The 20,237-nt window shown below is 38.3% G+C and overlaps 1 protein-coding gene across 3 annotated transcripts; it reads right to left on the reverse strand.

The window, feature by feature from the left end:
- Positions 1–132: 132 nt before the first annotated feature.
- On the reverse strand, positions 133–18,087 carry LOC122825044 (dystroglycan-like). Of its 3 annotated transcripts, none has more exons than XM_044106135.1 (3): positions 17,763–18,087; positions 7,636–8,199; positions 133–4,009 (listed from the first exon to the last, which is right to left on the reverse strand). In XM_044106135.1, exons 2-3 carry the CDS (start codon positions 8,053–8,055, stop codon positions 1,709–1,711), a joined length of 2,721 nt encoding a protein of 906 aa, XP_043962070.1. In that variant the 5' UTR covers positions 8,056–8,199; positions 17,763–18,087; the 3' UTR covers positions 133–1,708. The 3 variants fall into 3 exon arrangements, with proteins under 3 accessions (XP_043962070.1, XP_043962153.1, XP_043962237.1); XM_044106218.1 differs by having other exon boundaries at positions 17,954–18,086; XM_044106302.1 differs by lacking the exon at positions 17,763–18,087 and adding an exon at positions 8,770–8,958.
- Positions 18,088–20,237: the final 2,150 nt, after the last annotated feature.

Genomic DNA, 20,237 nt, shown 5'->3' on the forward strand with positions numbered 1-20,237 from the left:
GATTGATTAACATGAAATAAGTTTAACATTCTTCTGTACTGAACCTGCATTTGATTGCAGACAATAAAAATAAATAAATAAATGTTTCTACTTCTTACAAGGTTTTTAAATAAAGGAGTCCATACAACGTAGGAGATTTTACAAATAGTATTACATTTTATTAATATATTTTCATAAAACAAGTTTAAGACTGTATCAAAAACTCAGTAAAAACATTAGATTTTTTTTAACCATTGTTCTAATGGTGATATGAACTGTACATAATTCACATATTGTCGTGGTTCCTTTGTTCCCCATCACATTGAGATAATGCTTTATTTTTATTTATGTTTTAATGTGATGGGCACGTAAACAATCTTTTCTACCCTCACAAACTATAAAGTTATATATTTTTTTTTTTAAATGACTGTGATCATAAATCTAGACATACAATTAAAAAATAAAAATTTCCCACTCAGGGTGGGCCCCGCCAGTTCCCAACCAGGTTTACTGATAAAACATCAACATTATGGAGTCGTTTTATTTCACAGGCACACAAATATGTACATCCCCTTCTACCCCATGCCTCACCTGAACTGACAACAGGCACCGCACTAGTAGTGCAAACCCTTGTGTCAGAGCAGTAGTATTACAGTACTCCACACCCACCCACCCCTCAGATAAAAAAAACAAACAAAAAAAAAAAAAAAACAACTGAATAAAAGACAATGGATCCACCTTATTGACATATATTCCGCCTGCTGTGAATCCCAGCATTCCACAGGCTCCTTTGTTATTGTCGTAGCAACTCCATAAGAATTGCACTGTGTCTACAGACATCACCTTGGCAACAGCAAGCCCAGTTATCTCACAGGCAGATTTTGTGGCACACATTAAAGTGAGAAAAAAATAAATCATGTTTAAGCTACATCTACAACAGGCATGATTACAGTTGCGTCCTTTGTGGTCAAGTACCAGAGGAATCTCAGTCATATGGCAAGTTCAAGGATCTAAAATTCTTGTAACTTCTTATCAGTCAAACACTCAACCATTTCAATTATGCTAAAGACACATAGTGCAAGGTTTAACAAGAATTTGCATAAGTGCAAGGGGCTGCATGTTATTATCCAGAGGGAGCTAAGTAAAAGAACAGGGAAGATCAATATCTGATAAACAAATCAATTTACGTGTGAATAAAATGCATCATGCGTTCAATTTACCATTTTGCTTTTCATCCCCTCAAGAAATAACAAGTGCAAAATCTTACTAAACCTAGCTGAAGGGCAGATAAGAATGATTTAGAACTCATAAAGATTAACATCAGGAGGGAGAGCCTCAAGTCTGCTGTCATGGTGACATCGCCACAAAAGGCCCAAAGGACCTCAGTCTTTCCTGCTGCTTTATTATTTTCTATACAATAGAAATAGAAGATCATTGAAGATAAAACTGGCTCTTCTTGACAGAAAACAGACAAAAAAATAAGATGCAAGAAGTCAAAAGCAGATCTGAATTACAGGAAGGAGAAAGAAATACAAATTGTCCTCTATCCGTTTGTCCAGGGACAGTAGCAGAATGTTTTATTCATGATGGTCAGATATATGCTGTTGCTTCCTCTTCTATGAAGTCAAAGCCAGTTCACTGAACACAAGTAAATGTACTCCTTTTGTAGTTTCTGAGAAGCATCCCTAAATCGGACCAGCTTTTCAAACTGAAAGCTCAGATGTGTGCGTTAGGGAGGTACATAGGGAGGTGGTGACCTGTAGGATGTCATGTTCTTGGGGCGTGAGCCTTTTCCCTCAATCGGAACGGTGAAGGGGGGTGGGGGCTGATAAGGTGGAGCATTGGGATCGTCATCCTGGTAGACTGAATACTCCTCCAGCAGATCCTGGTTGAGCAGGGTACTGTGGAGGCCGGCCATGTTGGGGTACTCAGGAGGAGGAAGAGGCGGTTTTTCCTCCTGCAGGATTAGAGGGATACTGGAAGATGGTGGAGACTTGGAATCATCCAGTTCATCAGCAAATATTATGGGAACGCCCTTCTTTATGAAGGTGGCCTGTTCTTCTATTGTCATTTTCCCTTTGCGCTTCTTGCGGTAGCAGACCATTGCAATGATCCCAGCTATAAGCAACAAGGCTGCCACAACAACAGCAGGGATCACTGTGTGGAGGTAAACATCATCACTACTTCTTTGACTTGTTCCAGGAGACGGTGTGGCTGTAGGAAGGGCAGGCATTGGCACCTCTCCTGGTGGAATGAATGTGTAGCTCTGACATTTATTGGCACCACGGACTGAGATGCTTATGGGTTTAAATTCAGGCTCCATGGCCTTGATGAAGGCTGGCGAAGGTGTTCCTTGGGAATCTGAGATTCTTTTAGTGAGAGCAGTTATCTGTTCTTTTGGACAGGAATTCTGCTGAATACTATTGTTGGTCCATTCAACCACAATGGATCCTTTAGTGATGCTCCTGAGGGTCACTGTGCTGGTATTCCGGTCCCCCAGTGCATAGGCCAGTTTTTTAGTCAAAAGAATCTTATTGTGAACATTTTCACTTAAAGTTTTGGGGTCACCGTGAAAACGAGCAGCAAACACCACTGATGGTTTGTCATTGCTAGTCCAGCGGTTGACTCGAACCTCAAATGCATCCATGATGCTCTTCCCACCCTTATCGGTGGCCAGCATGAAGTATTCATGATCCCCTGCATGTTCCTCATCAGGAAGGCCGTACAAAAGCTGGATGCTGCTGTTGAACTGGATCCATGAGGTTTCACTCACGGCTTCTTTTGGGGTCTTCTTCAGAGTCAAACGCAATTTGTCAGTGGTACCATCTTCTCGGTCATAAAACGCATCCGAAGCAATTTTGACCTCAAAGTATGTGCCAACCCATGCTGTAACTTGATCAATCGGGTTGCGGATTTCTGGGATTTGATTTAAGTCTGTGGTCAGAGAAAGAGTAGTTGTACGTATGGTTGTTTTAGGAGTAGTGGACTTTGGTTCACGGGGAGCAGGGGTGGACATTTTGGGTTTCTTGGGCTTCTTTGAAGTTTTTGGTTTTTTGCTGGCACCTGGTGGCGTTGGCGAAGCAGTGGGCCCTAAAATTGTCGGTCGAGTCATGGTAGGCATGATCGGAATGGTACTCGTAGTTCCCAACACTCTGGTAGGTTGAGGAGGTCCAAAGATGGGTGTATGAGCTATTTGATCTTTGACTCTCAATGTGGGCTTCACTGGTAAAGGTAAAGGCCCTCGGACAGGAGTAATAGAGTTGTCTGTTGCTGGGGCAATAGAGGGGGAAGTTGGGGTAGGAACAACACGAGAAAGAGGCTCTTGGTTGACAGTGGGGGGAAGTAGGGATGGCACTGGAGTAGGAGTGTTGTACAACTGACGCCTGATACGTTTCACTACATGGGGCTTTTTGTTGACAATATGCCAGCCAACCACTGGGTAACCTAACCTGGCTGACATTGTCCCATCTTTTGCTGAGGACTGCACACTGCTGATGTCAGGAATGCTGGGCTGATCAAGCGCACATCCAACTTTCCATGACAGCAGGGCTCCATTCTCCACAACTTTCTTTGCATTTCCAGGTCCAGCCATGAAAGCAGACATGTCAAATAAGCGATTGTTTACAACAGGCACCACTCTCATGTGCTCCAGAGGTACATGAGAGAATTTCCTCATCAGTCCTAATAAGCTGACCCTCTGTTCAGCAACCATCTTTGTCAAATCAGCATCCAAGATGACAGTAAGGACTGTGACAGGCTCCTCTGAACCACAGGTGAAAGGCTGCAGGCCACTGATAGACTGCAGAGTGAGCAGAGCCGGCTCAGTGTCAGCCCGTTCTTCTGGGTACACTTCAACTGTGAAGACTGTACTGGGATACACTTGGCTACTTGTCCCTTCAGTTATCTGCTCCCCTGACACCAAGATATGATATACACCTTTATCTTGCTCCAGAGCCAATCCTCTTAGAGTGCATCTCTCTTTGTCCCAGTAGAGCCAGGAGGGTAAGGTCTCTCTTCCCATCTCAGTGAGCTTAGAAAAAAAGAGAAAGACTATTAGCAATTTGTACAACATGAGCAAATCTGATATAAGCCAGGTCTGAAATACAAGAGTCTCTAATAACAGCCACCTCACATTTAATAACATAGAAACAGTTTCAGTTTAATACAAAAATAAGTACCCCAAATGTATCTTTTATATTATTATTCAGAACACTTTACCTGTGTTAACACACACACAGGTGTGTATATATATATATATATATATATATATATATATGGGGGGCTGCACAGTGGCGCAGTTGGTAGAGCTGTTGCCTTGCAGCAAGAAGGCAACAGGAGTTTGCATGTTCTCCCTGTGCATGTGTGGGTTCTCCCCGGGTTCTCCGGCTTCCTCCCACAGTCCAAAAACATGACTGTTAGGTTAATTGGTTTCTCTAAATTCTCCCTAGGTGTGAGTGTGTGTGAATGGTTGTTTGTCTTATGTGTCTCTGTGTTGCCCTGCGACAGACTGGCGACCTGTCCAGGGTGAACCCCGCCTCTCGCCCGGAACGCAGCTGGAGATAGGCGCCAGCAACCCTCCCGACCCCATTATATATATATATATATGTTAACATAGGTACATATGTACTTTTCTGAAAATCTTCACAGAGATTTTGTTAAAGAATCCAAGATCCATTTTAAGAATTTAGAAAATCTTGTATCAGGGATGGTCAAAGGAAAGAAAATCTGACCAAAATCTAATTGTTTTTGAAAGTGAGGCAAAACTACCAGATTTACAACACCTTAACTTCACATGTAGCAACATCTCAAGACAGACAGGATCTCATCCAGCAGGTACACAAGGTACTTTACTAGTTTTTGTTGCAAGTACAGCATTTGAAAAAAATAAATAGCAGAGAATGGGAATATATTATCAGGTTTTGTTTGTGTCATGTGAATCATCATTAATTCTCTGTTGTAGAGTTATCACTTTACTGTCTTTTATTCATTTCTGTAGCAAATGCTATGGGAGAGGTTACTGAAACTATGATTAACAAGGGCCATGGTTATCAATTTATATTCTTTTATTCTTTCCGGCTGCAACAATCAACCACGATTTGCTTACACACTTGGAGTGTTAGTGTTTTATGGAAGATATGTGGGATTCTCTGATGTTTGTGTCCAAAACTACACCAGTTTTCTGAATCAATATGTTTATCCATTGTTATACAGAGGGAAAAGTAATGCAAGCAGAAAATGATCGCAGCTAACATAAATATAGGCTTGAAAACATCTGTCCATGTGTAAAAAAGATGTTGCACATATATTGTCTAGGCTCATATTCATATTGCTTTTCAACGCCATGAAATCACTACCACATGGCAAAACACCTCAAAAAATACATACACTAATATCAACTTGACAATAACTGACATCATTTGTCAATAGTGGCTCAGAAGGTTTTATATCTTAATAATATGTTAGAGTGCATCTTTATTTGCCCCAGAAGATGTTCAAAATGACCAACATCTCTCTATGCCAATGTAATGGATATCTGACAAAAGATCCAGATGATTTTTCTTCATTCTTACAAAACAAATTACCTGTTCAATTTCCAAACAAAAAACAGAGCAAATGTTTTAATAACTGAGATTAATGCTTTCGTATGAAATGTAAGGAATAAATTATCATAAATTAACCATTTAATTCTCTCTGCCGTTTCATGCCAAGCCATCAGCCAATGATGAGAAACTCTGATAAACCACATGATCATGAATGTGAAATTGAAATATGTAGGGCAAAAGGAAGCCCATCATCTGCCACAATCGCACTCCTTTCATTCCTTTCAGTTAATCAAATCTTGCCAAAGATGAACAGGAAGCAGAGTGAGCCCCTATTCATAATAACTGTGTGAGTCATCACTCATCATTTTGACTTATTACGCTGTGACAGGATATTATTCTGTATCACCACTCAGGCCAATAATAATCTCATGTCACTCATAAGTCTGACTGGAACAAATTGCAATAGAGTCTGCCTCAATGAGCAGTGATACAGTGATCAAAAATGATGGGATAAATGCTATATAGTGCATTAAATGTTTTTTTATAATGACAGAAAACTCTAGGCAATATGACAACTATAAGACACAGGAGATAGTAGAGTACAAGGAAACATTATTTTTGACAAGCACACATTTTCAGGCACATCTTATTACTTCCTTGTGCTATAATTCAATTGAACTATCAGTTCAGCCTTCTGTAAAGTTCTATAACAATTTTATTTCCACCCAAGAATTGAAAAACTATTTTAGCTACATCTAAAATAGTTCTTAAGATATCTGGATAATCTCTAGGGATACAGTTGCATCTTAAGTTCAAATATATACACAAAGTAATCACAAACAGTGCTACATTACACATGAAGTTTTGTTAATTTTGATCATTTTGGCTTAGAGCTATTGAAAACCCAGAATTCAGTTTCACCAATTACTTTATTTGACCAATAAAGTAATTTTTTTCCCATATAATAACATGTTTTGCCCAGATAATGGTCAACTATCAATTATGTAAACAACATTTACACACAAGAGGTGTGGAAGCTGTTGGGTCCATTTTAGTTCCTAACCTGGAAGGAATCAATCAACTTTTTCACACAGTCACACAAAGAATGGATCAAAGATCTTTACTACAGGATGATCTGGAACCTTCTGTGGACATGCCCTTACAAGGGCTCGAGGCTGACCGTTACCAATCAGTTTCATCAGGAAGCTGTTAACTTAAGCAGTTAATGACCAAAGCAGATGAGGACACAGGAATGTGTAAATGTTTCTAGCCTCCAGGCAAACATCCTAAAAACAGTTAATGATGTACCACAAAAGAAAGAAGTCAAGCAAACAACACACAAAATAATAATATGAAAACATTACCTTTCAAATAAACTCATAAGTAAATGAACTTAGATAATTTTTTCTAACAGAAGTTAAGTCACTAAGGTCACAGCTAGAGATGATGGCTACTTATTGTGTTGCGTTTAGGCAACTTAATGGAAATTTGAGTGAAAGGAAAAACTGCACAAACAGGGATACCTGCAGTCTCAAGAGGTAAAGAAAATGTTAAACAATTTGGGCACAACTGTGGCAACAACCAGTACTTTATGAGCCACAACACATGTACCAGAAAGGTTGAATTCCTTGATTAAGCTACTCCAGATCCAGAAACAAAGTTTCAGAATCTGGAGGAAGAATGCAGAGGCACTAAAATGCAAGTGACTTCCAAGTTCAGTGAAAATTTTCAGTCAGTAACGATTTGTAGAAGTAAGTCATTTGTCAGAGCATGTGATGCTTCCCGCTTCCTAGTCGGCTGACACTTCTGTTTTGTTTTTTTTGGTTAAATGTTTTTTAAGGTTTGGATTTTCATTGCACGTAAGCTATAATCATCAAAAGAATAAATATAATAAATTCAGTCAAATGTTTTTAATTGAATGTCACCCTTTCATAATATTCAAATTTATTGAGCTACACCTGAATAACAGTTATTGAAGATGACTTAAAAACAAAAGATGCCCACAGCTGTATTAAGTCACATGATAATTTGCTAACATGTTAGACATCTTGACTGAACACTAGACGTTTTGAGATCATGGGCTTTAGAGACGCCAAGATTTAGCTTTACGTACCTGGACGTTGCAGCTTGCATGGTCAGGTCCAGGAGGAACCTTCAATTGGAACACCTGGCCTACGATTGCTGAGGAATCTGGGATGTTTGTGTGGACACCATTCCCCACAGAAGAATCTGGTATAGTTGTAGGGAGGCCTTCACCAACTGAGGATGCTGCAGCCTGGAGCTCAGACATCACAGAGGACTGCATAGAGGCCTCTAGCTCCACAGATATCATGTCCACCAGTGTTTCTTGCTGGTCTGGCATGGCGCCATGGGCCAGAGTAGCCAGAAGCCATATTACAACAGGGAGAGTCCTGCATGAAGGAAACCTGCTCCTCCCCGCATCCCTGCAGCTCATGTCTCTAAGTATATAGTGCATATCTAGAGGCCTTTGGGCTGCACAGCAGATGTCAGGGAACAACCGAGAAGGCCACATGCACTGAAGTCTCTTCAGTGATATGCTTATGGGTCAGAATCTCTAGTGATTGGCTATGCTCACAAATGCAGCAGTTTCTCTTCCCTGTCCTCTGTGATCCATGAAGATATCTTTGACAGCTTGTCAGACGTCCATGTCAGCCCGCTGCAAGAGATGCACACAGAAAAACGGAAGAGAAAACATAAGGAGGAAGCTGCATAGGCACATAAAGCTATCAGTGCAAAAATGCATTGCTTACATGGCAATCTCTTTATTTAAAATGGCAACATTTAGACTGCATCAAATGATTATACAGCAGTAATGTCATGCTCTCCTTTTTGACGGCCTGATACCGAATAAGCATGTACAATTTTGTCACAATTATGTGTTTTTGTCAAGGAGAGAGTTGGTTCAAGGAAACTACGGACAAAACCTTCTTTGAGAAAATGTACTTTGTTTCAAACAGCTTGAGACAACAGTAATTAAACAAATACATTTCTCAGGGAAAGCTATTCACAACTGTTGTTTCAGATTTCACATTTTAACAAAAGCCTGGCAGTAATGACCTTAGACGATAAGTGTTTTTGTTCCAGCATAAAGAACTGTATTGTTGCATTGATTAAAGCTGAGAACAAGAATCTAGGTCAAAGGATTATTTTTGCAAATGCACCCCAATAACACTTCAGAGGAATTATTTGGAGCAAATGTAAAATAAATTTTATAGAAATGTTATACCTTGGCATCAAAACCAATGGCTCAGAACCCTTTGAGTCCATTAGCTGAGAAGTGCACCACATCTGAGACTTTTTTACTTTCATCCGAGTTTCACCGTCTCTCAAACCCTTTCCCCATCATTTCTTCAACATAGTCCAAAAAAGAAAACAATATTAATTTTACTGAAAAGATTTTGCAACAGTGCAGAACATATAGGCTGAGAAAACGACACAGGAACCACGCAGTTATTTGTGCTCTAAATGTAAAACACAAGAATAAACATTAAAACAGGCCATGCATATAAAATGCCTTTAATTCAGACCAAATTATTTGAGTCAGGTGTGGTAAAGTACAGAAGCATGTGAAAGTTGGATGATCAAAGCCTTCCTGTGTTCCAAACATGCAGAGATGGCCATTTAAAACTAATATAAAATACTACAAACAGTGTATATTGTAGTTACTGTCTGTGATTCAGCTGGTCAAAGATTTACAACAGAAATCAGAAATAGACATCCATATTTTTAGTTATTTGTTAAACCAGAAGTTTCCAAACATTTCAGCCTGTAACCGCCATAAAATACATAATTATTTTAACTCTATATTTATTTATCTAAAAGAGTGACATGATTCATCTTTCAACATCACAATGAAAAATCAGGAAAATCATCTTCAGAGCCCCGCCTATCCCATTTGGTGTCTCACGACCCCTACTTTGGAAACCACTGTGTTAGACCACTTATATACTTTACAACTTTATTTTGTAATTCTTGTTACACATACAGAAATTCTTCTTAGCTGCAGTCAAGGTTTTTTTCTTCCTCCCTTTCCCCTTACTCAGTTAAAGTTTTAATTAGGCAAACCTCAGGCCTGGAATTAAAGTCTTGCTGCTCTGACCTTGCCAGCTTTAATCCTGTAGTGCTCAAACGGGAAGAAAAGGGTCAGCCATTTGCCTAGATTCACAATGTTTGCCTTGGCACAACAGTGTGACATCCAGTGATGCAATTAATGTCTTTGCCTGCTCTAAAATCCTTTAAAGTACAAATCGAACTTCAGGCAAATTTGTGAATACTTTTTTTTTTAAATCAGCTGATTCTCATGTAAATTCAGTGCAACTTTGAACTTCATTCAGTGTTTTACTCCAAGATTTTGCACTGCTATGACTGTTTAACAGAAGCCAAACAAAAACCTCTAAGACAGGTCAATAAGTTTAAACCACAAACATACAGCATTACATAAAATTTGGTTTGAAAAACCATTTGTTTGTACATTAAAAGCACAAAAGACACACACAATTAACTATAGCTTAAAATTAACTTAAATTATGCATGTTTCCAAAACATAATTATCCCTCAATTATTCTCAATCCTAACTACTATTAACACTTTAATTGTTATTCCAATTGTTGAAAGTCAACATCTCTCGCTGTTAATTTATCAAATAAGCAATGTTATCAAGTTCAAGTAATACATAAACCTAGCAGCTCATCAAAGTGCATCTAACAGATGTATGAACTTTCCATACGTGGAAGGCATACTAAAAAACAAAACAATTCAGAGGAAGCCATTTTCTACCATTTGCCATCTATTCACTAAAACAAAAAAAACGAGTCACAACTCTTCCAGCCCATTAACCAAGCTGAGACATGCACCTCATCTGAGATTTTTTTTCCCTTTCATCTCAGACAGTTCATTGTCTCTCACCCCCTCTACCTCTGCAGCATTTCAACTCAGTCCAAAAAAAGAAAAGAGTATTCACTTTATTGAAAGATTGTGAAAGAAATTTAAGTGACTGATTCTTTAACAGTGCAGAACATTTAGGCTGAAAAAAACCGAACATTATATGATGCATGAATCATGCAGTCGTTTGTGGTCTAAATGTAAAACACAAGCATTAACCTGAAAATGAGCCCTGTGACTAAGCTACCTCTAATACAGAGAAAACACTAGACATGACCTCACATTGTTGCCACACATGTCGGGGAGGGAGTGTTAAATACATCTGAGCATTTAACTATACTCATTTTAACATGAATTTAAGCAGTATTTAACAAAAACAAAAAACAAAAAAAAAAGAAAAGAAAAAAAAAAGTTAGGAGGTTTTTTTATACGGATAAAAGCTGAAAACAATTACTGGATTTATAGGTGAGGTTGCAAATTAGTGTCGTTGATGCTGACTGCCACTGTTCGGTATTAAACAATGCTACCTCTAAAGCCTCATATCATTTGACATTCAGCTTGATCTATTCAGACTACCTTAAACCTCAAGAGTTCTTGGGGAAACTTGAATCTGTTCACTGAAGCCACATTAAATTAAGCTTCCCGAAACAACAAAGCATCCGAGTGAAACCTTGTCATTACATGGACATGGGGCTGGACGATATGGCTGAAAAACTTTTCACTGTATAAATGTTTCACATCAGTCAATGGTGATAATCATTGATTAGTTGTTTTGTTTTAAATATCTGAAAACCTGTCAAACTGTTGTTGCTGTTATTTATTATTTTTAAACAGTTATGAGGCATGATGACAAAATATGAAACTGCTGCTGAGCAAGTTACTCAGCAGGGTGTTGCTAGGTAACCAAAGAGTGACTTTGTTGATGCCACCAACCTCGCTTCGTTGGCTGTGAGTTTGAGTAGCTAAAGTTTATTTATTGCAGCAATTTCATCTTAAGATAAAAATGGATTATTGTGATAAAATGACATTTCTGATTCCATCCAGCTGTTTTCTTAAAGAACGGTGGAAGAATGTAATCATTAGGCATTGGCTAGTTTTCCAGTACTAGGTAAGAACATGTAACTTTTTCTTAACCAGAGAAAAAGCTACAGGCTGTCTGATGTTTTCCACAGCTGTCTGGAGAAGAAAGTGGCCCCATTCCCACCTGTTGCTGCCATGGAGGGATGGCAGCAACAGAAGAAAGACCCGAAAGGTTTTTCCTCACTTAAATGAAAGACAATTTTTTTTCTATTTGGACATATTTCCAGTCCACGAAACACCAAATTATTATTTAGAAGTAGAGGAGTTAATATCAATTATTAAAAAAACCAAACAATATTATAAGAAATATGACTTAAATTCCAATAGTCAATATATTATTTTATTAGCTAAATAGTTTTTTCACCATAAAAAAAAAACATGTTTACTTTCCTGTTTAAAATTTTTTAAATAATATTGCGATACTGTAAAATAGCTTTTTTTTTTTTTTTTTCAAACAGTGAGATTCTCATAGCAGCCATGCCTAGCAAACAATTATACAAAAAATGTTTCTGTCTCATGTTAAATGAGTACAAGTACAAACCACTGCAGTGAGGAAATGGCTTCATGCAAGCCTTAACAATATGTTTAGTAAATTACTCATTTAATGAGATTACTACTTTACAAGCAACAAGTTTGTTGAGTCTATGCTAAGGCACAAGACTGGTTGTTAATTTTAGAACTGTGTTATCTCAAATGAGTGTTTTTTTAAGGTAAGCCTGTATACTGTATGTTTGGTAAACTGTGCAAAGATATAGACTTTAGTGTGGGTGATTTGCACCCGGAGGCCTTTAGTACTGGGGGCACAAAAGCGTTTTACAACCATCCATGCACTCTGTGGTTCAACAGTAGTTAAAACTAGAAAACCATCAAAAATAATTAGGCCTCCGATGCACAGTGGCACTCAGGGCCAATTGAATTGACGTAGCACATGCAGCAGCCTCTAGATAGAGCATGAGCTGAATAACAAACATATCCACAAGACAAGGTTGCTTTGCAGTTGGATGTTTCCCTTGTGTTGCCCTCTACTCTGTTCAACAAAGTAATGAAATATGTGGGGAGAAAACAGAACAACAAAAAATGTCTTTGCTGACTGAAAACAGAACTTGGCATGGCGATTCCAGAGCAACTCCCTTTACACTGACAACAGCACACTTATAAATCTCGGTGCTCCATGTCAACACATTCTGTTGGATATTTACAGGAGTTCAGACAGCACTCTAAATCCATTATCAGAAAATTAGCCACTACTGTGGGGCACCATATGTTTAGTGGTGTTTGCTGCATCTTCTCTGACATGCACAAATTATAATCTTTTTCTTGTTACAAGCCACAAATGTTTAACTAAAACAGTAACTAACCATACATTTATGCCAGTAAGCAAAAGTGAATTCAAAGACGACCCAAGAGCCCGTCTAGGCTAAAAGCGTAAGGACCCTGGGGGCCTCTTTACCTAAATAGCTGGTATAAATGCCCAGAGATTTTTTTTTTATAAGTGAAATCAGTATTTAAAAATGGCAAAAACTAATGCTAATATAAATAAGTAATTGGCATAAGTAGGTTACTGAATTAAGAAATGTTACCACACTTTTCTCCTCTTGTAAAAGGTAGATTAGAGTATTTTCAAATACGGAAATATTTTTAATTCTGACGATACCAAAAAAACAAAAATAGTCAGTCAAAGTGTGGGCATTAATAGGACCTTTAAAGATGATGCAGGTTTTATATTTGGCAAGCAGCATGCAATTGTTTCTTCTGAATTTTTGCTAGTAGACAAGCAAACTAATAAAAAAAAAAAAAAACAATCATAAACTGAATTGCTATAATGGCAATAACCAATACGTTCCAGAGGGGCAAAAACAATTGTAGCTTTTGTGTTTTGTTTTGTGTTTTTTTTGGTGGGGTATATCAGCTCTTTACCAACATACATTTGATCGATTAGATTGACTACAATCACCCTGGAGAGCCACATGATGTAGATTTTTGGTAAGAGCAGCAAAGCTCACTTCACTGCAGTGGAGTGGAAAAGAGTGATGTTAATTCTAATCAATATAATTAATTACAATATTTAGCAATAATATTGCAGTTACACATTTTCCTGGTATTGTGTAGGTCTAGTAAATTAAGTGAATGACACTTTAGAACCATGGTTCACATCTCATATTGATCTTTATTAGTACAGGGGATTGATAATAGGTGCAATGTGTCAGCTACACTGCAGATGCCATTTGTAAATCAATCACTTGACCGGTGATTTCACCACTGGCTCAGCCATAGCCTCAAGCATATTCCATTAGGTATTGTGGGTTTCAGTTTCATTCATATATTCTACAACATAACATTTTGGATGATATTAAAAAAGGGACAGCTACAAGTAAATTTGTCAGGTTAATACAATTTGACAAACTTGACACTAAGAAAAACACTCTATTGTATCTTGGATACACAGCAACTACGATTTGAAGACAGAGTTCTTTCTAGTTAAGAGGAAGAAAAACATTTCAAATACAACAAGTAAGCATTTCACTTCCTTAATTAGAGAAAAAACAAAACGCAGGGGGGCAATTGAGTTCTTGATTAGAAGTGCCAATTCCCAGCCTGGTAAAACAATAGGTAACCCTAAAAGTTTTAATATCCTAGTAAGAATGTAACCAGGGTGGAAATTAGCACTCCCACTGGCAAAATGCGGGTAAAAGTATGAAGTGTAAATTGGAGTAATGCACCCACCACTGTGGCTGGTTGACAATTTAAACAGAAAAAAAAGCTGCATTCAGTTTGAACTTCTGTCCAGGGGAAGACTGACTGTCCAGAGTCCAGACTGATGTGTTTACTGTCCATGTCTAGCAGCCCTAGGCTGTCAAAATTTAACAAGAAAATTATGTTAAATCTAATTTTTAATGACCGCGGCAGCCCACTGGTTGATTTTATTGACGGACATTGGGCTTATCCAATGAAATCCCTCACTCCTCCTTGGCCTGCCCCTCCCCTCTTAAGTTTATGAATAGCGCCATTGCTGCTAACCGGAGTCTGAGAAAATGAGCGGATACGAGACAGGGCGGGTCAGAAAAACTACGACAAAAGCTAAACAGCGCATAAACCCATTCAGAAGAAATCTGTCAAATTAGCCGATATGTTAATTACCACACTAACTTTGACCGTTGGAGGAGATTCAGTAGCGGACAAGGAGAGGAAATTAGCGATTCAGGGGCCTTATTATCGTCAAAAGATGATGATGAGAGAGACCTGACCAGAGACAGACTGAGGAAGAGTTCAAATTAGCTGCTGCTTCCCAGCAAGGGGGAGTGAAAATGTTAATTAAAAAAAAGTTTTATGCAGGCAGGAAGACAGGTGTGTGCGAGGGGAAAGCTAACACTAAGCTGCAGGTAGTTAGAAAAACTCTGGAGTAACACAAGAATGACATGGCCCATGGAATTAATAATGAACACTTCTGAGATATTTTAATAATAATCGTTGATTTCAATAGAAAATGTAATAAGTAAGGACAAGCAAATGAAAAATGAAAATACCTATTGATGCAAATTAAAAATATTTTTAAAATGACTATACACATCTTTAATAAATACTCTCTGGGAGAGTTGTTGGCAAAATCTGGAAATGTTCAACATATGATTGCAATAATGTTAGGGTTATGTAGTTAAAGGTTTACAGTTAGTAATTACTTCAAATTAACTTATTGCACTAAAACCATGTTAAGGTGTCCATGCTTTATGTTAAATTATTGTACATATACATCTGTATGGTAAACTTAGTAAATTGGTTTTCAGAGAGTTAAGAATAAGTCATACATTTTCTATAATTTGCTCCTACTGGTGGGGTTTGTAATAAAAATAAAATAAAAAAAAACAGCGACTGGTGAAATGTCTTAGTGGCCAGTAAAAAATGTTCTTTACCAGCCACTGTGGCTGGTGGAGAAAATGTTTAATTTTCACCCCTGAATGTAACTGGTTAACTTACACAATTATTGCCTTTTATTATAATTGTTTATCTTTAGTGTGTCATTGTTTTCTTCCATTTCTATGTAAATTTGCTGTTGATACAAAAGAAGAAAAAGGCTTATTCTATACTAAAAACTCTGTTTCAAAAGAAAAATGGATCAGGCATATGCAAAGCATTGATTACTGTAAAACACAGCTCTGTTTCATGTGGATGTATTTAACAACAACCCTATGCTTTTTTGATGTTACTGGCAAATTTGCATAATAGTATTTCCTTTAGTGATCAACGGCGGATACCTACCCTTTCCTGCTTTACCAGATTCAGTCTGGCGCCATCGTAACCTGACCAAAGCAATGAGCTGCTGCAGAAAGTCTTAAACTCTGGTATGAATTGAGATGGGGCAGAGAGGAGAAACCCGTAAAACTTTTTGAGGTCTTTCCCCTTGGGATTCCAATGCTGAACATGCTAGTTGCACTAATGCTGCAAAGCTGATCTTTGACAGCATCTAAAAGCTCCAGTGTCTGCAACATACAGATAATGCTATCTGTTAGAATATCAGCGAGAAGGACACAGTGACAGTGTTTTGTCGGTGTAAACTTTCCTGTCAAGATGCACTTCCCAGGTGGGAAGACGTTCACCACACAGGCTCTGTTGTAGGCTCTGTTACAAATCAACGCAGGGAAATGTTCATCAGTTGTTGGCTACTCAACAGTGAAGCAACGAAACAATCCAGTGCATACACATTTACTCCTCCTTAGTTACGAAGGCAATGGAGGCTAATGAGACAAACGTTAATACTGGTGAGTAACTGCATAGAGAAAAGATTGCTGGAAGACATGCTACAATTTGGGCAAATGTGAATGGGTCAGTTTATATCAATTTTGACATTTGAAATCTTTGAATGTTTGAACATCAGTAGGTAATTTTACTAATGTATATCATCTTAAAAATAATTTGACAACCCTAGTTACAAGTAGTCAAATTAAGACTTATACTAAGAATTATTAAAGGCATCAAAGATCCTTTGAACATCTACTCAAAAGTAGCTAGTCAACTTGATAAGTAACCTAGACACAAGCTCAATGGATGATTTACAACTTCTTTTAACAACTGTTTTAACAAAAGCCCTTTTCACAATGTTGCTACTGATAAATGACAAAAAGCAGCACAAAAGAGGCAGAAGAAGACCTCAAAGAGTCTCCAAACGACTTGCAAAACTCTCAATTTACTCAAGAATAAATACATTAACGGAGACAATTAGGTAAAGACTCTAATATAGATAATGTACAAAAAGTTACAGCAAAAACGATTAAAAGATTTACAAACAGGCTGATTCAAACTGTCTCAACAAGAACCGATGTTACATTAGATTTCTAGCGTGTCTTATGGGGACTGAGTGGGAGGCCTTTTTACAAGTCCGTGTGGCCGCTGGCTCATAATCCTTTAGTGTCAATTAGAAATCCAACTAATCAATCCTTCCAACATCAGCAGCGACACTGTTCGTGCGATTAGACGGAGAAAAAAAAATCTATTTTAGTAGGCATGCGAAAAGGCAAACACTGTCATTATTAACGTGATTAAGTGTTGCAGAATAGCGGTTTTGTGTTGCAAACTGCAGGTAAAGCTAGCGTTAGCTCAGTAACTAGGCATTAGCTCCTGGGCCCCGCTTCAAATGGACTCAGTGGAGGAGGCCTTTGGAAATCGCAACGCCACCTACGACGTTCAACCTTGATAAATCATTTCTCAGTATATACCAGGGAAACTCTCGATAAGTCGGGCCAACTTCTCTCTGAAACTGCGGAGAGATTTAAATTGGCTAATTTAGTAAGCGCCTAGATGGAGTTATCTCACATCCATCCGTCTGAGGCGCAGAGATGCACCTGTTTTATTCTAGGCGGAAACGAGCAGCGACTTGCTGCTGGGGCATTCGCCTCAGAAACACAAAGCTGTGTCAAAAACACCGCAGCTCCCTTTATCCAGGTCAGGCTGCATTGCTGAATCAGGTTTTAACAAAAGCTTCACTGAAAGCAGCAACCTGAACAAGGCAGAGTTATTGTGAGTCAGCTCACTTTCAAACACCAAAGTGGGATAAGGAGCGGACTGGGCAGAGATTTAACTACCGAGGGGGGGCTAACTAACAGGCTAACGCAAACATAATATATCAATACAAACGCAGCCTTTTGCACCTCCTGTCAGTGACCTGGAGTCCCCGCTAATCTTGCACATGAGTCCGGTGTGCACACAGAAGGAAGACGGAATCCTATTCAAAAGTATAATACAAGAGCAACAGAGCAACAAACTGACCTTGTTAGCGAGCTAACGTTAGCTAACTCGCGGCGTAATGTCTCCTCTTCTACCCGGAGAGAGCCGCGAAGTCTTCCCAAATGCCATTAAACACGGGCTGTTCCCCTCAGCGTCGCAGGCAGCTGTTATTAAACTCGTAGCGAAACCCGTTCAGGAAGAAAAATACGTCCATCTGGTTAGGTTAAACCTACAGATAATTTTCAGCTGTATATAGTGGTGGTGACGGTAGCTTCCCCTCCCTCCGATGCTGCCGCCGCCGCCGCGCTCCTTCTCTCTGTCCGCTTTACATACAGGTCTACAGGTTGAGGCCAGTCCTGTTAGCAGCCTGACTCCGCCTTCTTTTTATCCGAACAGGAGCAGGTGAAAACATCACAACTGGAAGCACTCACCTCGTAATTATACCGTACTATGTTTAATTATGGTGCTAGAGCATCATTGTGTGTGTGTGTGTGTGTGTGCGTGTGCAGGCGTGTGTGTGTGTTTATATTCCCACCTTGAATGACCTAAAAACCTAATACAAGTATGCTCCTTTGTCTGCAGAGCTCCTCCCAGGAAACCTTGACAAATCCAGGCAGGTAAACTATAGAAAGGATGTGTACATGCAGTCTATTTGCAACCCTTTCCCTCCTCCTTCATACTTGCTGCATATTTATATTCAAAACAGTCATAGTCAGCCCAATATTTTATGGGGACCTTGACACAATTTAATTTTGTGGCTCACTTAGATTAACTTCTTGTCAACTGGCTTCTAGAGCCAAACCAATCCTTCTTATTTGGCCTTGTGTTTCCTGTTTTGTACATATTCTTACCACCGTTTGTTTTACAGTTTGGAACCAAGATGCACCAAGATATTGGAGATCTTCTATAAATCTGCTGAGTGTCATTTCTTCTGCCATCATCTGTTGGGGTAGCAGCATCAGAACCAGGCCTAAAAACACTCTACAACCTGATAAAGAAGGATAATTTTCTTCTGGGGACTACTGTGGAACCTCTGGAGATCAATGTGCAAGTAGAATTTTATACAAAATCAAGAAATTTAGGAACAACCCTCACCTTCTTCTTTATGAAACTGTTACAGAAAAACAGAATCACTCAGAGGCCTCTTCAAATTTGTTGTAATACAGGTCGCTACTTGAGAACTTCCTGCCCACAGCCTTCATCATCTATAATAACTCTTTAATTAAATGAGTTACAACAACTTTTCATTTCCCTTTTGGGATCAATAAAATATTTTTTTATTGAATTGATTTTGAATGTTTTACCCAGGAATACATTGACATGTGACAAGAAGAAGCTGGAATCAAACGTTCTGATTGCAAAACTCTACCACTGAGCCACAGTTTATTATTTCAGTGTATTGTTAACCCAGGCAATTGCATCTAGTTACTGACTTGCAGCCTTTAGTCCTCCTGGATGAGCATGTGGCAACGGAGGACAGTTGATTGCGGTGAATCATTAACTTTGCAGCGACCCCTCTCATTCTTAGCATGCATGTAGAGACAGCAAAAAGGAAAACCGTCGTTAAACAGGAAGAAACCTCCATCAGAATCTGGCTCAGTGTGAGTATCCATCTGCCATGACTGGGGGTTTGAGTAGACAAAACATAAAGTCATACATAAAAAAGAAACACAGAAGCACTGATCCATGAGTACATTCAATATTAAAGAAAGAGCAAACAGTTAATGGTTGTTGTGGGTGAGCTCTGCAACTGCAACTGCTCTCTGGCTTCAATCACATGAATGCTGCGTAAAATTGACATTTTATTTTTGTATTTTTTTAAAGTTTAAATAATTTCAGATGATAGCAGAAAGTAAACATACCAGTATTATATTGCTTATTTTCTAATTTTAGATGATTTGCATAATGATATAGATATGTCAACCAAACAATTAAATTGCTATTTTTTATAAAGCCTTTGTGTACTGCTTTATTTTTATTTTTTTTGTCAATCTACCAAATTAAAATGCAAAACAATACCTAATTAGCCTGACATTTTCTTTGGGAAATTAGAAGTTAAATCATAAGTTTAGGATTTAACTATAAAGTTTCATTTGAAAACATTAGAATAATGGTGAACATGTTTTTGTTTTGAAAAATGACATTTTCTTTTCCTGATTTAATAAGAGAGAAAAACACTGTTATCTATAGTGAATTATTCTGAAATTTTGTTTTGTTTTGTTAAAACATGAACCGAGAATCTACCCTGCTGACTTACGGGGTAGATTCTCAGTATTCTGCTTTGAGATGATCAAAAACAGAAACTGGAGATCAGACCTCAGACAGTATTGGCAAGTAAAAAAAAAGTTGATTTCAACTTTTGTTTTTTAAAAATGTTATAAATATAGATTATTTTTTTCAGGAGGCTGCAACTAGTTAGTTGCTCTATCTATCATTGTAGAACTACTTAAATCTTAAAATGTGTAATGATGGTTTGAGCCATTGAGCTTAGTGAGCCATTAAACTTCTGTCATGTTT

This window comes from Gambusia affinis, linkage group LG01, assembly GCF_019740435.1.
Source record: "Gambusia affinis linkage group LG01, SWU_Gaff_1.0, whole genome shotgun sequence".
Classification (NCBI taxonomy): Eukaryota; Metazoa; Chordata; class Actinopteri; order Cyprinodontiformes; family Poeciliidae; genus Gambusia; species Gambusia affinis.

What these genes read in the sequence shown, in the direction of transcription:
- LOC122825044 (XM_044106135.1), bottom strand. Translation starts at nt 8,055, where the DNA reads ATGTGGCCTTCTCGGTTGTTCCCTGACATCTGCTGTGCAGCCCAAAGG. An exon ending in ATGCAAGCTGCAACGTCCAG is followed by an intron (nt 4,010 to 7,635) that starts GTACGTAAAGCT and finishes TTTTTTTCTAAG; the next exon opens with CTCACTGAGATGGGAAGAGA.